We start from the raw sequence: 18,341 nt of genomic DNA, 5'->3' as shown, positions 1-18,341 counted from the left end.
CAGTCTGCCCTGCTGGCCACCTTAGCAACAAAGGAGTAGAGTTAGCAAACTGAAGCTTTGATACTTCCTCTCTTCGTGTTTGCAAAGAGCAAGTGATGGACTTTTCAGAGTTTTTCAGCCAAATTGTGGTTTCAGGGGACAATTACCTGAGCTCTGAACCAGACCTGGAAGAGGAACCAGTAGAGTGCCTGAGGTCTTGGGAGAAGACTGAGCACACTTCTGTTTCCTAATTCATCGTGTGTGGCGTTAGACTTTGCAAATAATCCCCACACACTATGTCTCCCTTGACTCAAGCGTGGCCCTGTCCTGGTAGGCAGGATTTTATGTGACTTCTACTTCTGTGTAATACAAATATCTTGGGGGTGTTGGAGTGATGGGTCATATGACTTTTCCTGAATCCCGCCCCAAACCTGCTTCTCATCGTGTGATGAAACTAGGGAGTCCTTTGCTTCTCCAGAGCTCTTTCCCGTGATGAATCAGTGAGGAAAAAGGAACATTTGTGCTGCCATGACATTTATCCAGTCCAAGTGTTCATGCCTGGCCAAGGTCAGATGATGCTAGGACTTCCATCTGGGCATTTGGCGAAGTAGTCTGTTTTATCTCTGAAGTTAGCAGGGCACAAGCAGGATTCCTGTCCCTTCACAAGCACAGAATCTCACTGACTCCCTCAGGGTTTATTGTCCTTGAAAACCAGGTACTGAGTGACTTGCACCCTTGGAAGGCATATCCTGGGACTCGTTATTATTTGACTTTACATGTGTTTATTTTCAGATTATAATACACCAAAATACTTCTTGCCAGCATCCCTCTGGTTGGAGTAATAATCCATTTTGTGTTCATGGTATCTATTTCCCTTATAAATTGGAAGTCTTTGCTATCAGGGGCTGTCTTACTATGTGCTAGACAGTTTACTTGCATTGCCTTGTGGACTTGTCATAGGAACTCAAGTGTGGTAAATGCTGTGTTCCCACTTTAGGGATGAGAGGGCAGAAGCACCCAGGAGTTATAGGACTTGATGTGGCTGTGGGGTTGGGCTTGCTGACCTCTAGGAACCCACAGTGCCTTCATTGCCTCTCCAGTCTGTGTAGCCCCAGCACAATTATACTGCCTAGCACATAGGCCCTCAGGAAGTGGTTTTTGAGTGCATGAGTGAATAGATTTAACAAGAAAACATTTTATGTGTAACCTAATTCCGAGATTACCATCTTAATTGGCTTCTGTGTTGTTGGCACATCCTTGGGGAGTGGAAGTATTAAAAAGGAAGTAGTATTTCACTGGCAGTGAATCCAGTGAAAACCCACCATTTTTATTCATTCAAAGTAGTTCTCTGTCTGTCACGGTCAGAGGGAAGACTCTGGGCCTGAAGCTGCTGAGAAGGTTGGGTGACTGTCATTTCTGACCTGACCACTCCCTCCGGGAGCCATTGGGAGGCTTGACAAAGGTAGCAGGACTGTGGTGGTCGCAGGACTGAGGTGGTTCTGTGAGCTCTGCAGCTGCATGCACCCTGGACACAGTGCTAGGGCATGCACCTACGATCTGCAGCCTTCATTAGGCCAAGTGTAGCTGAAAGCCCTTGTGTGACATTTAAGTAATGCTAGCTTTCTTTACCTTTGAAAGCTAAAATGGTGATTGTCTAATAAGAATGCACTTAAGGGAATGAGGACTGTAAGCCAGGAAATACACCTGATGTGGTAAATTAGAGAAGCAGTTTCTTGTCACCGAAAGCCATGTGTGTGTGAGATTGGGAATCCTGCAGAGCTTCCTGTGAGTAGTGGCAGAGATGCTCAAAAGAACATTGGCATCAGAATAAAATTCTCTGGGTTCATCTTGTCCAGCCACTTAGGGTTTTTTTTTTTTTTTTTCTTTTTAAAGTTATTTCTGTTCTGGGGTAATCTCTACTCCCACAGTGGGGCTCAAACCCACCACCTGAGATCAAGAGTCTTACATCTATTGAGCCAGCCGGCAGCCCCCCTCCCCCCCTACTTAGTCTTATAGATAAGGTGAGTGGTTGAGTGACCTGTCCTTTCTCATTCTTAAATATGAGTTTGGAAGGTGTCATTCTACCTATAACTTTCACCCAGCGGGACATTTCTTACCTCTATATATACGTGCATACACACATATATACAAACCTCCTCACACCTCTGGCCCGGACCCTCTTACAGTCACGTACTCAGAAGAATGTTCTCTTGCCCACATCCTTGGAAACAGGTGCCATAAGCAAATAACATGAATAAAGTCATTGCCGGGGTGTTTGGTAATATATTCAGTGAGCTAGATATTCTTATTCTTTCCAGTTTTTAGATGCTCAGCCCATGAGCATTCCAATGTCTGCTCACTGAGCAGGTGCAGGGTCATCCTTAGGCATGCTAAGTTGTGAAAAATGCTAATTCTTTATATTGTACAGATATTCATTCTGATGACATTTTTCTAGTATATAAAATTTCCACATTTTTCAAGCAGAGAGGTAAGTGTTTGGTCTTTTCTCAAATGGAAAGGGAAAGTGGTGGTTCTTCCTGAAATCTATTGGTCAGTATTTCCCAGTCCCTGCTCAACTGGGTTTGGTAAGATAAGGGAGAAGGCAGATTTTTGCCACTCCTATGTATTAGGGTAGCCATCAGCCCGAGTACACATGGAAAAACCCTTCCAAGACGGGGCTTTAAAAAATACCAATGTATGTACCCCAAAGATTCTTATTTAATTAATCTGGAAAATAGCCTGGGCATTATTAGGATTTTTTAAAGTCTCATAGATGATCTAATGTGCAGGCGTGGCTGCTGAACCACTGGTATAAAGCAAAGTTGAATAATCAGGCCATCTGAATTTGTAGGTAGGAAGGATATCTGTTGTTTTTCCATTTTATAAATGTAGAAGCGGTGCCTTCTTTGCCCTTCCTACCTCCCATGCTGGGAGAACATGTCCTGATATAAAATAGATTACACTTAAATTAAAAAATAAAGCCATGGCCATAGAAATTCATCAGGCTTGTTTTATCCTGCCAGCCCCTCCCTTGTTCGGGAGGGATGCTCTGTAGAAGAGGAAGAGGAAGGGGCGCCTGGCTGACTCAGCCAAGGGAGCTTGTGACTTGGCATCTCCGGGTTGTGAGCTCAAGCCCCTCACTGGGTGTAGGGATTACTTTAAAAATCAAAATCTAAAAAAAAAAAAAAAAGAGGAAGAGGAAAAAGCTGTCATTTGGAAGTGCCCATTTCTGGGCAGCTGGAAAGGAGACCTGGTACCCCACAGTAGTCAGGCAGCTTTACCAGCTCACAAGCCGTTAATTTCCTCTGCCTCTTCCACTTCTTTAAAAGGTTTCTACTGGTGAGAAAGCAGGTTTCAATTAAATTTTTTTTAAAGATTTATTTATTTATTTATTCAGAGAGAGCGAGAGAGAGGCAGAGACACAGGCAGAGGGAGAAGCAGGCTCCATGCAGGAAGCCCGACGTGGGACTCTATCCCGGGTCTCCAGGATCACACCCCGGGCTGCAGGCGGTGCTAAACCGCTGTGCCACCGGGGCTGCCCTCAATTAAATTTTTATGTAAAGAATTTAAAATTAGAAATTTTAGGTTTAAAATTAGAAATTTTAGGTGGAAATGAAGGTTTTTGAGGGGGGGAGGTTTCTCCTCAAGGTGTAGGGCACGTTTACTTCCACTTAGCAGTTGTATATTTGGAGGCACCTGGGTGGCTCAGTCAGTGAGTCGTCTGCCTTCGGCTCAGTTCATGATCCCAGGGTCTGTTTCTCTGTCTCTCTCTGCCACTCTGCCTACTGGTGATCTCTCTCTCTGTCAAATAAATAAATGGAATCTTTAAAAAAAAAAGTATATTTGTGGGGTCTTTAAAAAATTACTATTAATTTAGTAATCAGAAGAAAAAATAAGTGGTGCTGATTTTTGTCTTTTGTTTTGCTGGTTGCTATGGGGCTTATTAGTGTTTGAAGGGAGTAGAAACGGCTTTATCTGTATCTTCTCACAAACCCTCAAGGTAGGATTGCTAAGGCTAGAAAGTGTCTTGTCTCTTCTACATGTTAGTTTTGTTTTCATTTATTTCCTGTTTAGGTTATAGTTCTAAGGCTTGGTTCTGTCATTGCTCGGAATTACTATTCTCTTCTGTGATTTTTTTTAATTTGCTTATGAAAATGCTATTATAATGCCTCTGGGAATTTCTTCTCCTTCAGAGAAGCAAATGTAATTATCGTGATGCTGTTTCGAAGCGGCTTTTCCCTCTACACATGTGCATATCACAAAATACACATTGTCTGGTACATGTGAAAACTTTTCTTAAAGAAAATCATTTATATATTTATACACACACACATATAATTAAGCAAAATCAGAATTATCCAGAGTAATGATTAGTATTGGAGGTTCTTGACATAGCTTTTTGAAGTGTTAATACCTTCAAAAAAGATCAATTTAGGACAGGTTTGCATGTACAAACTGAGGACTTGGGGCTAATTTCTGTGTAAATGTAATTTTGCCTTTAAGGTTCATGTTGGTTTTGTTTATGCCCATTAATGCAGGCTTGGTGTTTTTCAGGAAAGCTGTTAAGAAAAAGGATAGAAAGCATTCTGTGTCCTCCCCCGTCCCCCCCCCGCACCCCACCCCCCGTTAAGAGACTGAATTCTCTTCAAGTCGACTCTGAGTTGTGTCCTGTGGGCACTTGTAGAGCAGATAGTGTGTGCCTATATAAAGGATTCACTGATTTTATTAGCTGTTGATTCTTGGAAACCCTCTCACAATGTTGTTTAAAAAATATCTGAGTCGAAGATTGTAGAATTCTCCAGCGCAAAAGCGAGTTTGAATAGGAAGTTTTAATTTTCATAGAACCTGCCGGAATCCCAAAGGGGATTGGTGAGTAAGATGTTAGTACTCTGAAAAAATAGTACAGTGTAATGGAAAGATCACTAACCCAGAGTTTCTCTGTCGTGCACTAGCCAAGTCTCCTTGTACCAGTCGTGTATATGGTGCCTTGGTTTCTTTATCTGTAAAAACAGAAGTTGGAGGTCCTCTTTCACGCAGATTCCCTAGGGACAACAAGAAGATGTGTGTGTGTGTGTGTGTGTGTGTGTGTGTGTGTGTGTGTGTGTGAGGGGGAGAGAGAGAGAGAGAGAGAGAGAGTTCAATGGCATAAACCCTGAAGAATGAAGAGAGCAAGAAGTTGGAAGTCGGAAAGCAGACGAACCAGTGATACAGGGCTCAACAGACCTGGGAAGACAGACTGTTAATGTGGCCTCGGGGAAAGCTGCTAACCACTGCAAAATCCCCCAGAAGCTCAGGAATTAGCAATATCGAGTACTTTTGCAGATAAGAATAAAAGTGGCAGCTAAGATAAAAATTAGTTGAAAGCTATTTAAAAAGCAGTCAGATACCCAGATCCTTTCCCCATCCCGGCAAAAGACTAGAGACTTGATCACCCTCAGGGATGGCAAAACAGGCCCCTCAACTTGGGGCACCTGGCTTGGCTTAGGTGCGCCCAGCTCCTTTCTCCTCTTCTGTCCCAGTGTGCTTGTAAAAAGGACTACACCCTTCTGGCAAGAGATTAGAGTGCTCTGGGGGCTCCTGGCTGGCTCAGTCAGAGAGCATATGATTCTTGGTCTCAGGATTGTGAGTTCAAGCCCCACGATGGGGGTAGAGATTACTTAAAAAAAAAAAATCTTAAAAAAGAATAGCACTCTCTGGGCAATCTGATTAGACCAAAAAGAAAGAACCTAAGATATTGATGCTGGAGGCTTCCAAACCAGACTTCTGACCAGAACACCCTACAATGAAGAACCTCAGTCAGAGCCCTTCCAGTTAGCTGATTGGTACCCCATTCTTAAATATTAGCAGGTGACCAAGGAGCACTGTTCTAGAAATCAAAACAAATAAGCAGCAGCAAACTGGGAGAAGCAGGCTATGCTGGTGAAAGAAAATGCCAAACAGCTATCACATATGTGATATGTGAGGGTAAAAGGATTGCAAACATGAAAAAAGTATATTGTAAGAAATGAATATTCAGGAAAATAAAAAGGACTTTTTAAAATAAAAAAATAACAAATCATAATTAAAAGAAGGACTAGAAGGTGCCTGGGTGGCTCAGTCAGTTAAACGTTTGCCTTCAGCTCAAGTCATGATCCCAGAGGTCCTGGGACCAAGCCCCGAGTCCAGCTCTCTGCACAGCAGGGATCCTGTTTCTCCCTCTCCCTCTGCCCCTCTGCCCACTCGTGCACTGTCTCTTTTGTTCTCTCTCTCTCTCAAATAAATAAAATCTTTCTTAAAAAGATTGAAAAAAATGAGAAAATCAGAGGACGAGGAAGTCCAATATCTAACTCATGTTTTCTGTTCTCCAGAAAGAGCGTAGGATACAGAAGGAAGAGAATCTTCCCCACAGAGGTACCTCTAGTCCTGCCCCCAGATTCTAGAACAGGGAGGACATGAATTTCTAGACTGTAAAGGTCAAATGGTCAACACAGTGGGTAAGAATAGACCTTAAAATAGAAATGTGACATTTCTTGAACCGAGAGAGTTCATCACACTTTTAGAAATACCCAGTCACTTGCACAAAGACCTGGAATTGGCTTCAGACTTAACAGGTAGGTGTAGGTGGAATCTAGAAAGTAGTGGATAGCACTTCCACAATCCTTAGGGAGAATTGTTTCCAGCCTAGCATTCTGTAAACCCAGCTAACCTATGAATCAAGTAAGAAAGAACAAAAAGAGTCAGGTGTACAAAGGTTTCAAAAACCACTCCCCATCATCTGCTTAGGGAGCTACTTGGAAGATGTGTTCCAGCAAGAAAAAGGGAAACATTGAACCCAGGCAGAGTGAGGGTTCACACTGGTGAGCAGTGAAGGGAGTCTCCAGGATGCTGAGGGAGGGAGGCCTGATGGATGACATCTGTACAGCAGGTGCAAGGGAGAGCCAGTGGGCCTGGAGTGGGTCGGATGGTGTGGGACCTGCTTTGGGAAACTAAAGTGAGAGAATCCCTGATGCTTGTGGATGTCCTAAGAGGGATGGTGGTGGCAGTTAGGTCAGGACTCCATATAAAACAAAGCCCACAGACCAAATTGTGCAGGAAAAGTAAAGGAATCATAACTTCCCACATTTCTCAACTACAAATAGTATCTATAGAATAAATACTTCAGTGTAGATGCTAAAGACGGGCTGAACCACAGCAGTCATAGATGTTTGGAGACAAGAGGATGAAAGGGTGTGTGTATGGTAGGGGCAGGGCAGGGAAGGGAGCAAAAATCCACAGGCCCCACAGTGGGAAGTCACAACAGAATTATCTGGAACAGCTATACAGGAAGTAAATGCTAAAGCAGTTGGCTAAAAGAAGTGAAACTAGTTCCTGTAGAGAGGAAGACATGGGGCGGAGGGCTGCTGGTTGTTTTTTGTTTGCTTGTTTTTAATTACGTTGTAGGGTTTTTTGGACACAGCATATAAAGCTATAATAACAGTAAGAATAGAGACACTGCTTAAAATGGTGTCATCTGGTTAACCTTTTTATTGATGGGTTCAAATTTTTAGCTGCAGTGAAGAGCTAGTCTAGAGTCCTGATTCTGCAAAAGATGATATCTAAGAAAAATGCTTCTTTGGTATTCCTCTGAGACTTGCAGAATTGATGACTTGTGCCGGTCTGAGCTGCCTTTTTTCTTACCTCTCTAGATTACCCTCTTGACTTGAACCACAGTGAAACCTTCCTACAAACCACAACGTTTCTTCCTGAAGACTTCACCTACTTTGCAAACCATACCTGCCCCGAGAGGCTCCCTTCCATGAGTGAGTAGAGCGTACCCTGCTTTTCAAACTGACGTGTCTGTTTATTTGATTAAAGTGAAAGGGAGATGCTCGTCAGGGAGCCTGCTTCTCCCTCTTCCTCTCCCCCTGCTTGTGCGTGCTCGCTCGCGCTCTCACTCTCTCTCTGTCAAATAAATAAATCTTCAAAAAAATTAAATGAAAGGGAGAGAGTTCTCCATCTCTCAGTACGCCTCCGCTATGTGGAGACTAGAAATGTCTCCCCGCCATTGGAAGCAGGAGATGAAAGCTCCATGTGTCCTGGCCCCCTTCAGCCCCTCCTGCAGAGTTGCCTATGTTCCTGGTGCCATGTTCTACCATGTTTTTCACTCTTTGCTTTGCATATCCCCCCTGTCTGGTGACTTGGGATCTGTTAGGATGTCCTAGAGAAAGTACAGGCAACCAGCTTTATCTTTCAGTATAAATCCCACACTGATTATAACTTGTTTGATAATATGACGAATGTCACTGAGTAAGGACCCTGTGTCTGTGCTTGCCTCAAAGTGTGCAGAGAGGCTCCAAGCTCAGCCTCTTTCTTCCCTCCTTCCCCTTGGAGAAGTTCAGCTGCCACTCCCCTCAGTCTTAATTTCTTGACTTGCTGCTTAACCCAGTAATAGTGATGAACTGAAATGCAGGGAGTTGCAAAGCAGGGGAAGGGCCTCACATCTCTGTGACAAACACAGTCAGCTGAAGAAAGCATTGAACCTCTCTAGACAGTGAAACCCCAGTCATAGGGGGAAAACATTCTGTCACTTTCTGGCCTCTTAATTCTTTTTCTTCCCCTCACCCCATCTCTGTTCAGAGGGCCCAATAGACATAAACATGAGTGAAATCGCAATGGATGACATCCATGAAATCTTCTCTAAAGACCCAGCCATCAAGCTCGGAGGTCACTGGAAGCCTTCAGATTGCCTGCCTCGATGGAAGGTAGGGTGTGAAATCAGGCCTGAGGTGCTGGGAAGGGCATCTGGCCTTGCCATCATTCCAGGACACCATGGGATTCACGGACTATGATAATTCTTAATTTGTACCCTACGACCCGATGCAAAGTATCTGCATTCGATGGAAACACTCTGGAGGTGTGGGTTTCCCTAAGGATACTGTCTAGTTCCAGAAACGTGCATCAGTCCTATGACTAAGCAGGACCCTTTTGTCTCCTTTTAAGAATACTGGTTCAACAAGGGGGAGTGTTGGTGGGTCTCTCATGCCACATTTGTAAAAGCCATCTTCACAAATTCAGTACTTGGTGCCTTGTTTGGCATTGTTACCATGAGTTTAGTACAACAAAGAGTGGAGCTTCCAGCCTGACGCTTAGAATTGCTTAGTGGCTTTCTACAGGACTACAATCAGGAAGCATCAGTGTGTGGATCTGGCTCACTTCTGTTCTTTCAGCAAGTATTTGCTCAAGTGCTGCTTCTGTGCCAGTCCTGCAATGAACAAAGCAGATCTGGACTAGATGGGTGTTTCCAGCCTGTCACTGGGATATAATATCAATTTAATGACCAGCATTCTTTTAAAAATTCATATATATGTATGGATCATACATACATATAGATCCCTCTATACATAATCTCAAAGTGCGCTACCTGTCATAAGGGGAAGTACTATTTTGTGGAGTGCATTTTAGTTGTATGCTTATATATGGACATGTTTGTGTGCCGGGTCATGCTGTAGAATGAATATCTTCCTCTGGGTTGTGGTCTAGAGTGAATTCATTCAGTGGGCCCACTATGTACAAAGTATGGTGCGTGTAAGAACAAAGTCCACTCATGTACAGGGGCCTACCTGCCAACATAGCTCTTTGTTTAGTTGAGGTTGAGGACAAGGCAACCTTCCAGAACACCCCAGAAACTAGCTGGTTACTGATTCCATGGCTGTGTCCTGCTACAAAGCAGAAGTCGAGGGGATTAACCAGGCGGCTTCTTCTGCTGTGACCCTCTCCAGGTGGCAATCCTCATCCCTTTCCGGAACCGCCACGAGCACCTCCCAGTCCTGCTCAGACACCTGATTCCCATGCTTCAGCGCCAGCGCCTGCGATTTGCATTTTATGTGGTTGAGCAAGTGAGTGGCCCATCCTTTCCTCTTCTTTCTGTTCTGAGATAGCAGTTTAGAGCACTTTCAGCCAATCCACCTTTGGAGTGCAGAGCCAGCGAAACTGCAATCTTAGGATTGAGCCACCCAGAGCTGAAAGGGGGAGCAGAGAGCAATTCTATGCTTCTGGTTTGGGATGTTTCTCAACACTGGCTGACTTGAGTCCAGGAGGGAACTTTGTTTACCCTTGAACAAAGGCCCCTTGTATGGTGTTTTAGTCAGAGCTGTTTTGGGTGGTGTTTTTGGTCTTCCGACCCAGGAAATTCCCCTTAAGATAAGGAGCCATGGGTAAAAATGGCTGTATTGTTCTTTCTTCCCTTTATGAGGCTGGATACTCCTCCAGATGCTGTTAGAGATCGAATGCTTGCTTTTATGACAGTCTTAGGAGAGAGGAGCTTGGGCTTGTTACCCTTCTTATTTCTAAGGAAATTGAGGCCAGATGTCAAGTGGTTTGTGAGGCAGTGATGAGTGTGCTGGCCAAGCCATCTCTGGCTCAGTAACCTGTCCTAATCAGGTTCAGTAAGCTCTCCTATAGGCCGGGAGGCAGTGAAGATTTTGCTCGTTGAGTCCTTTTAAAAAATAAAGTCCTGCTTCTTATAGGTTGGCACCCAACCTTTTAATCGAGCCATGCTTTTCAACGTCGGTTTTCAAGAAGCAATGAAGGATTTGGACTGGGACTGTCTTATTTTTCATGATGTGGATCATATACCAGAAAGCGATCGGAACTACTATGGGTGTGGGCAGATGCCAAGGCACTTTGCAACGAAGTTGGACAAGTATATGTATCTGTGAGTATCATTTCCTCTGGAAGAGGTTAAATCTAAAAGGATGCTGAGAGATGCAAAGATGGCAAAATCCAATTAGCTCCTCCCCAGCATGCGTTGGCTATCAAATGGATAAACAAAATGGAGTGCAGCCACAGCATGGAAACACTATTAGGCAGTAAAAAGGAATGGAGTCCTGATACATGTGACCAGATTAATGAACCTTGAAAACACTCCTGTGTGAAAGAAGCTAGTTACCAAAGGCCACATGTTGCATGATTGTACTCCCATGACTTGTCCAGAATAAGCAAATCCATAGAGACCGAGCAGTGGTTGCAGGGAGGAGGGGGAACGAGGAGTGACTGCTAATGGGTACAAGGTTTCTTTTTGGGGTGATGAAAGGTATTTAAATGGATTGGGGTTCATGGTTGCACAACTCCGTGAATAGCCTAAAAACTATGGAATTATACACTTTAGGTGAATCATTTGGAATGTCAGTTATGTTTCAATAAAGCTGTTATGAAACATAGCAATTAGAGAAACACGTAGTTAGCTACAAAGATCTCTGCGTCTCAGCACGAGGAAATGGCTGCAGGTGGTTCAGGGTAGTAGCACAGAGTGCACTGTGTCACAAAAGAGTTCTCCAGTGAAATGGTGACTCTTCCCAGGGGAAGAAACCATCCTTGGATTCCCAGATGATCGAAGCTGTATGTCTCCTTCTAGGCTTCCTTACACTGAGTTCTTTGGTGGAGTGAGCGGCTTAACAGTGGAACAGTTTCGGAAGATCAATGGCTTTCCAAACGCTTTCTGGGGTTGGGGTGGAGAAGATGACGACCTGTGGAACAGGTACTCCCCTCTTCTGGTTTCGGTGCCATCTAAAAATGCTACCTTAGGCTCCTCAGACCAGTGCTGTGCATGAGATGTAGGGTACAAGCCATCTAGGTAATGTGAAACATCCTAGTTAGCCACGTTTAAAAAGGTTAAAAAAGGGCAGCCCCGGTGGCGTGCAGTTTAGCGCCGCCTGCAGCTCAGGGTGTGATCCTGGAGACCCCAGATCGAGTCCCACATCAGGCTCCTTGCATGGAGCCTGCTCCTCTCTCTGCCTGTGTCTCTGCCACTCTCTCTCTCTCTCTCTCTTTCTCTCTTTCTCTCATGAATAAATAAATAAAATCTTTAAAAAAAGAAAAAGAGATCAAATTAATTTTAATGTATTTAATACATGCCAATAGATTTATCACAATATATTAAAAATAATATCCTTCTGACATATAATCAGTATGAAGAATTAATGGGATGCTTCACATTTATTTTTTCTCTCACTATACCTTTGAAATCTGATATCTGTTTTATATTCATAGCACATTTCACTAAAACTTCCCCAAGCCAGAGGTCACATATTCGTGATGAGTGTACACAGATTTGCCTCTACTATCAGATAAGACTTGGATTATACAAGTTTGCAAGAATGATGTTATATTTGAGTAGTGTAAACTGATCTTTTTGCAGAGTAATAAGTAAACAGTAACCTAATAAGGAACAAATGAGCAAAAGAATCTCCACCTCTTATCTGTTGACTTTATAGATGGGCTTTAAAAAAAAAGTTAGGTGTTGTTTTTAATTACAATGTAATACTTGCTGGTAAAAAGTCAGATAATACAAGGCGTATAAACCAAACAGCATAATGGTTTTGTCCTATTTCGTTCCCAGGAAGTAGTCATTTTAACAGGGCTCTTTCTCTACATCTTTATATCCATATACAAACAACCCAGACCCATCCTGTCTCTCTTTCCAACCATGTTAATACGGAGAGAGCCGCTTCATTATCTCTAACAATTGCATGGTATTCCTTTATGTAGATACATGATATTTTATTTTAATCCTCTCCTGTCAAGGAACATTGTTTACAATTCTGAATATCCTTGTTCACCTATGCAAGTATTTCTTCAAATTAAATCCCTAGTTGTAGAACTACAGAGTCAAATAAATGCTCTTTCAAATTTGGAAAGTTATGGTCAGGATTTTTCTCCAAAAGAGGTTGCAGAAGAGTCTGAGCAGTGGTGCATCAACATTCCTACTTTCTTATATTACTGGTTATAAACCACCTTTTACATTTTGCCACACTTCAGCCCTTTAGTAGTCACATGTGGCTCGGGGCTGCTGTACTGGACAGAGGAGGTCCAGACATAATCTTTCTCAGTTTGAGAGGTAAAAATGGCATCTCTTCCTTTTAATCCATCCATTTGGATTTCTTAGGAACCTAGTGAGGATGAACAGTTTTCCATGAACGTAACTGGTTGAGCTCTCCCAGGACATCTGTCATAATTCTCAGCTTGCACTGTCCCCAGCTCAGCAGGAGCCCCCAGGCACAGGAACAGGAGCTGGTTCACCCCAGTGCCCTGCACAATTCCCAAGCACACAGTAGACATTCTCTATGCACTTACCAAATCAAGAGCAAGAATGCATTTCCCAATATCAAAAGGAGAGTGTAACTTGGAGTTAAAAGGAGGATGTTGAAATAATATTCTCCCACAGTTTTAAAATATGAAGACAACCATAAGTTTCACATAGATATCCAAAGTCTACCTCCACGTATTATTTCTTACAGCCCTATCTAGTTTCCAGTAAACCCAACTTGGGAAATCCTGTCTTTATCTTTATCTTTTTACCAAAGACAGGTTTGGATTAATAACCAAACACCTCCTTAGTTCTGCTTTCCTCATAGTGTTGTGAAGTTTTACATCTAGATCAGAGGGTGTCATACAAATTAGTTCATCTCCCTGGTGATGGGGGAGGTGGGCAGAGTAATTAAGTTCATAAGCAGGGAAAACACAGTGCTACTCTGGCTTTACTGACTTGCTTTATAGTAGTTTATGGACAGGAAAGATGCTGTCTACCAGTGAGAAAAACATTTTTGATAGGTCCCAAAGAAGCCGGCAGGGAGAGAGTGTGTGTGCACTCGTCTCCTGGGGAATGCTCCCTGTTGGACTATCGCTGAGAACCTGCATCATGCCTTACTCCCAAAATTTTGAATTTCGAATTTCTTTTCTTTTTCAACACTCTTTTGTATTGTAGACCTACTTTTCTAAAGCCATGAACTTAATCCAGAGGGTAAGCAATTGAATATTTGAATGCAGAAGAAGTTCTGTTGTTTATCTTGGGATTTCTCAACCTCGGCACAGGTGTGGTCATCTGTGGTACTTGATCATTTTATCTATCTAGCCCAACGTTTTTGTCTCGGACAGAGTACAGAATGCAGGCTACTCTGTGAGCCGGCCAGAAGGTGACACGGGGAAGTACAAGTCTATTCCTCATCACCATCGAGGAGAAGTCCAGTTTCTTGGAAGGTTGGTAGTTTATTTACTCTTGTAGAGGATACTCTACAAATATCCTCTATATTTTGCATTTCCAGATGTCCCAGAGCATATCATATTGCAGCCCCCTTTTCTTACTTCCCACCTCCTCTCCATGGTCCTGTTTTGGCTGCCTTATAGTTCCTAGATAGATTTTCGTGTTTCCATGAGGCAGGCATTTGTGTGAAATCAGACTATCGGTGAAAAATATGATCATAGATCTCATTTGGAGATTGCTCATTTGACATCCTAAGCTTCATGGTCTTCTCTGTAGCCGGTAGGGCGTTGGAGAAAAATCCACTCAGTTAAAGGTCTCTGTGTAACTTGCACTGACATGACAAAGCAGGGTTGGCACCCATTCTGCGAGCTCCAGTTTGGAAGGGCACCCCAAACTTCTGTTTGTGTGGGTGCACTCGATAAGGAAGTTCCATCCTGGCCTAATTGAGGCATGTCAGTAGAATGACATCTCCACGTGTTCAAAAGTGCATTTTGGTCTCGTTTACTGGGAGGAGGACTGTTCTCTGGAGCACCAGCTCTGATTGCGTGAACTCCACTGTCATAGGAGTGGGGAGGTACTGAATGCAGACCCAGACCGTGCTCATCTGATGTATGTGTAATATCTTACCTCCCACTCCCCCTACCTTGGGCAGGTCATTGAACACCAGGAGCCTTGGTTGCCTCATTTACTTAAGGAGTGGGTGCATTAAATGAAATGATATCATAACTGAAGTACTCAGCATGTAAGAGAAGGTGTTTCTAATACTAACCACCTTCGGTGTGGTGCAGCTGACCGGGGCAGGCCGGTCCCCTGCCATGTGAGGCAGGAGCACCACCCTGGGCTTTGGCCCCTCACTCAGAGCCACCCCTCTGCTCTCTGCTTAAACAGGTATGCTCTGCTGCGGAAGTCCAAAGAACGACAAGGGCTGGACGGCCTCAACAACTTGAACTACTTTGCAAACATCACATACGACGCCTTGTATAAAAACATTACTGTCAACTTGACACCCGAGCTGGCTCAGGTGACCGAGTACTGAGATGAGGAGAGAACATGTGTTTGCTTTACCCACCACCACCAAGAAAGCAACCTGGGGAGTGAGGTCTTGGGGCTCCACCCAGGAAGAGAATAGAAATACAGTGTCTGATGAAGGATCACAGGGTTTGAGGAGAAAATGTGAACAGTATACACGCACAAAACGCCTTCACTGTGGATGGGGAGCTTCCTTCATCAGGACTGGCTTTCTATTTTCACAAGACGGATGTCTGTCCTGCTGCTCTCCTCCCCCCGGTCGCCTACCCCAGCGTCCCGTCTCAGCCAGGATCTCCAGACCCGGAACTGAGCTCTGCTGTGGTCCTGGCGCCGAGCCTGTTCCTACGAATGGCCTTTGAAGCTTCTTGGCCTTCAGAGCAAAGAGGCAACCCCACCACAGGGCAGCTGCGTTTTAGGAAGAGCAAATGAAACTCCACACACCATTCTTCTCCATCTCTGGTGTTCTCTTTGGTTTCATTTTCTTTCTTTCTTTCTTTCTTTCTTCTTTCTTTCTTTCTTTCTTTCTTTCTTTCTTTCTTTCTTTCTTTCTTTCTTTCTTTACCTGCTTTGGGTGGGGATGGAGGGTGGGGGGAGGGATTGGGGAAGATAAATAGACCTATAATAATCACTTCTTGAAGAAGTATAATTGTAAATAAGCCATGTAAAATGCCTTTTTTAAATTTAATTTTATAGCTGGCTCCAATTCAAACCGAGGATTTATATATTAGATCACTTATTTGGTTGGCAAATGCGGAACTCAGTTAAAATGCAGTGGAGGGCTATCACCTCCCAAATTGCTATCGCTTTGGAAGGGAGTGGACGTAGGGCATGTCGCAAACAGATCGAGACAGTCCAGCCTATCACTGGTAGCTCACTCCTGCCCCCTCCCATCCTCCTCTTCCAGAAGTCTTGCTCTTGACTTTTGCTGTGGACTCTCTTCCCAGTTGGGCATGTACAGTCTCATCCCCGTCTTCTGCTAAACAGGAGCCCTCCTGCTCAAAGCGGACCCTTTGGGGGGCCTCTGTGTCCACACACCCCTGGATCTCTGAACTTTGTTCTTTGTTCTTTCATCACTGAGAGTGGTGGGGTAGGGTGGGTGGGTCAGTTTTCTGCCTCTTTTTTATTTTATTTTGCTCTTTTGGAACTTGGCCACAATTCCTGAAATCTGTGCCTAAATTATCAGCTAGCTTCAGTGATTCCTCTGAATATTTCCCTTTTCAGTTTCTGGAAAGATTCTTTGTCAACATTATGAACCAGTTCCTAGAACTAAGGAGCAGTGGACTGAAGAAGCCAGGGAGCAAGTGACATTTGTGTGCTGTGGGTCAGCTGGGGGCCAGGGTAGACCCATCTGAGTTTTGCAGGTGGACAGACAATGCCAGGACCCAAGCCTGTGTGCTGGGTTCACACCCCATGCACTTCTTGAAGTTAGATTCTGAATTGCCCTTGAAGTTGTGCCTCTGTTTCTCCCTGAGCCAAATCCCTCGATTCTGGTCCCTCTTGCCTTCTGCAGGATTCTGAAAAATGCCAGTCTTTTCCTCTCCTTTTCCATAAAACATATTTATATATTGTGATTAGGAGTACTTTCTGAAAAGTACTTCATATTTTTTTTAATTGCCTTGTTTGCCTTCAACTTCCTTAATTTTCATGGTTTACATGGATGTGTGTGTAGGGGAGTGTATTTGTGTAGATATGTGTGGGTTGGGGTTTTCTCCGTTGCATGTGTCGCTTCCATGGACATATGATCCCCACAAGCTGTGGGAGTGATTGGCCAGGCCTTGTTTTTTGTTCGTGCTTTTGTTCTTTTGAAGAATAGAGTGGTATTTTAGAAAAGCAACTGCATTACAAAGCTCTTATCGGCTCATATGAGAGAGCAGGCTGCTGCCCTTGAAAATGCTGGTAAGTTGTATCATATGTTTTAAAAGAATGTTGAGCATCTCATGCTTTAAAAGACCTTCACAACAGAACATTACACACAGGAGCTCACTTGGTTTTCCTTTGAAGTCTGGTGCCCAGAGCAATAAAGATTTCTTTCTCCCTTTTCTCCTGCCTCCCCCTAGGCCGGTGTGCTGGTCTTGACTCTCCTCATCCTTTTCCTTCTCCTGTCCTCTCTCATCACTGAAGGCTGTGAGCCACTTTCAGGGTGATACAGCCATGATGTCATTTGGAAGAATTTGCTAGGTTGGGCCAGTCCTTAGTTAAAGATGATATGTGTGTACACAGCAGTGTTGTAAAATGGTCCCATGCAAAGCTTTTCACAAACGTATTTACCCACCAAGAACAAAACATTGGCAAAAGGCTCAACACTTGATCTTAAAAAGAAAATGCTTGATTGGAGGATAAAAGGAAAGGTGTCTTTTCACTGCTTGAAGTAAGGTCACTGAAATTATTTTGCGATCATGTGTGAGTTTGTTTTATTAGTGTGAAATCTCTTACTGCACACCGCTTAGTCATTTACCCACCAGGTCGAGGATCATGTGGGAAACAAAAGTTAAGAACATACAGCCAGGCCCGTGAGCTATTAATGGTGTGAGATTCTCAAGTTAAAAAAAAGAAAAAAAAAAAAGAACAATAAGAACCAAATGTGACCTTGTGCATATTTTGGCAGCTGAAATTCTTTTAAGGCTACTGATGGGTGACCCCTTAAATCAGTCTGGTCTTAGCTGCTTGCAGGGAAATGTTTCTCCTTTCATGCTGTTTTGCTGGGTGAAGAGTTATTGCAAAAATATTCCTTTTGACATTACAGGGATTCTTGTTGGAGCTCCTCTACCACAGAAGTTAATAATTGAGCAACAGCCACAAGTATTGATTGTGTCCACTCACCGTTGACAATGGCATTGAAGGTAGCTAGCTTCCTTCCATCACTACGTTTTTTTTGAGCTTGCTCTTATGTTTTAAGAGGTGCCAGGGGTACGTTTTTGCACTGAAATCTAAAGATGTTTTAAAAACACTTTTCACAAAAATAGTCCTTTGTCATTACATTATTTACTCATGTGTTTGTACATTTTTGTATGTTAATTTATGAATGATTTTTTCAGTAAAAAATACATACTCAAGAACCAAACCTTGGTGATTGTTTGTCTTTGCCTAGAACAATTTGGCTATTTGGAAGCCATTCCTCTCTTTTTCTCATGGGAGTTCAGCTCCTCTGGGTTCCTTCAAGCAGCTTGGCTTCCAGGTTGCTCAGCTGACCTCTGGGTACTCCTGAGAGAAAGACAGCCCCCACCCCCGACCCCTGCAACCAGACCAGCTGGTGGAAAGACTCAGCCAATGTAGCAAAAGCACTAAACCCCACCATGCTACCCAGGCATCCACCCACACTTAGTTTTCCTTCTCGAAT

General features: G+C 43.6%; 1 protein-coding gene across 2 annotated transcripts in view; it reads left to right on the top strand.

The window, feature by feature from the left end:
- Nucleotides 1–18,065, top strand: part of B4GALT5 (beta-1,4-galactosyltransferase 5) — a 75,956-nt gene extending 57,891 nt beyond the window's left edge. Inside the window, exons 3-9 of one of the 2 annotated variants that reach the window (XM_038572571.1) lie at nt 7,644–7,757; nt 8,575–8,699; nt 9,717–9,833; nt 10,464–10,651; nt 11,351–11,473; nt 13,870–13,971; nt 14,864–18,065. In XM_038572571.1, coding sequence (XP_038428499.1) covers nt 7,644–7,757; nt 8,575–8,699; nt 9,717–9,833; nt 10,464–10,651; nt 11,351–11,473; nt 13,870–13,971; nt 14,864–15,011 — 917 coding nt within the window. In that variant the 3' untranslated portion in view covers nt 15,012–18,065. The remainder of the gene's footprint in view (nt 1–7,643; nt 7,758–8,574; nt 8,700–9,716; nt 9,834–10,463; nt 10,652–11,350; nt 11,474–13,869; nt 13,972–14,863) is intronic. The other variant, XM_038572572.1, reaches the window with a different exon arrangement.
- The last annotated feature ends 276 nt before the right edge of the window (nt 18,066–18,341 follow it).

This window comes from Canis lupus, chromosome 24, assembly GCF_011100685.1.
Source record: "Canis lupus familiaris isolate Mischka breed German Shepherd chromosome 24, alternate assembly UU_Cfam_GSD_1.0, whole genome shotgun sequence".
Taxonomy (NCBI): Eukaryota; Metazoa; Chordata; class Mammalia; order Carnivora; family Canidae; genus Canis; species Canis lupus.
The sequence above is the reverse complement of the archived record's forward strand: the minus strand, read 5'-3'. Positions and strand labels throughout refer to the sequence as shown.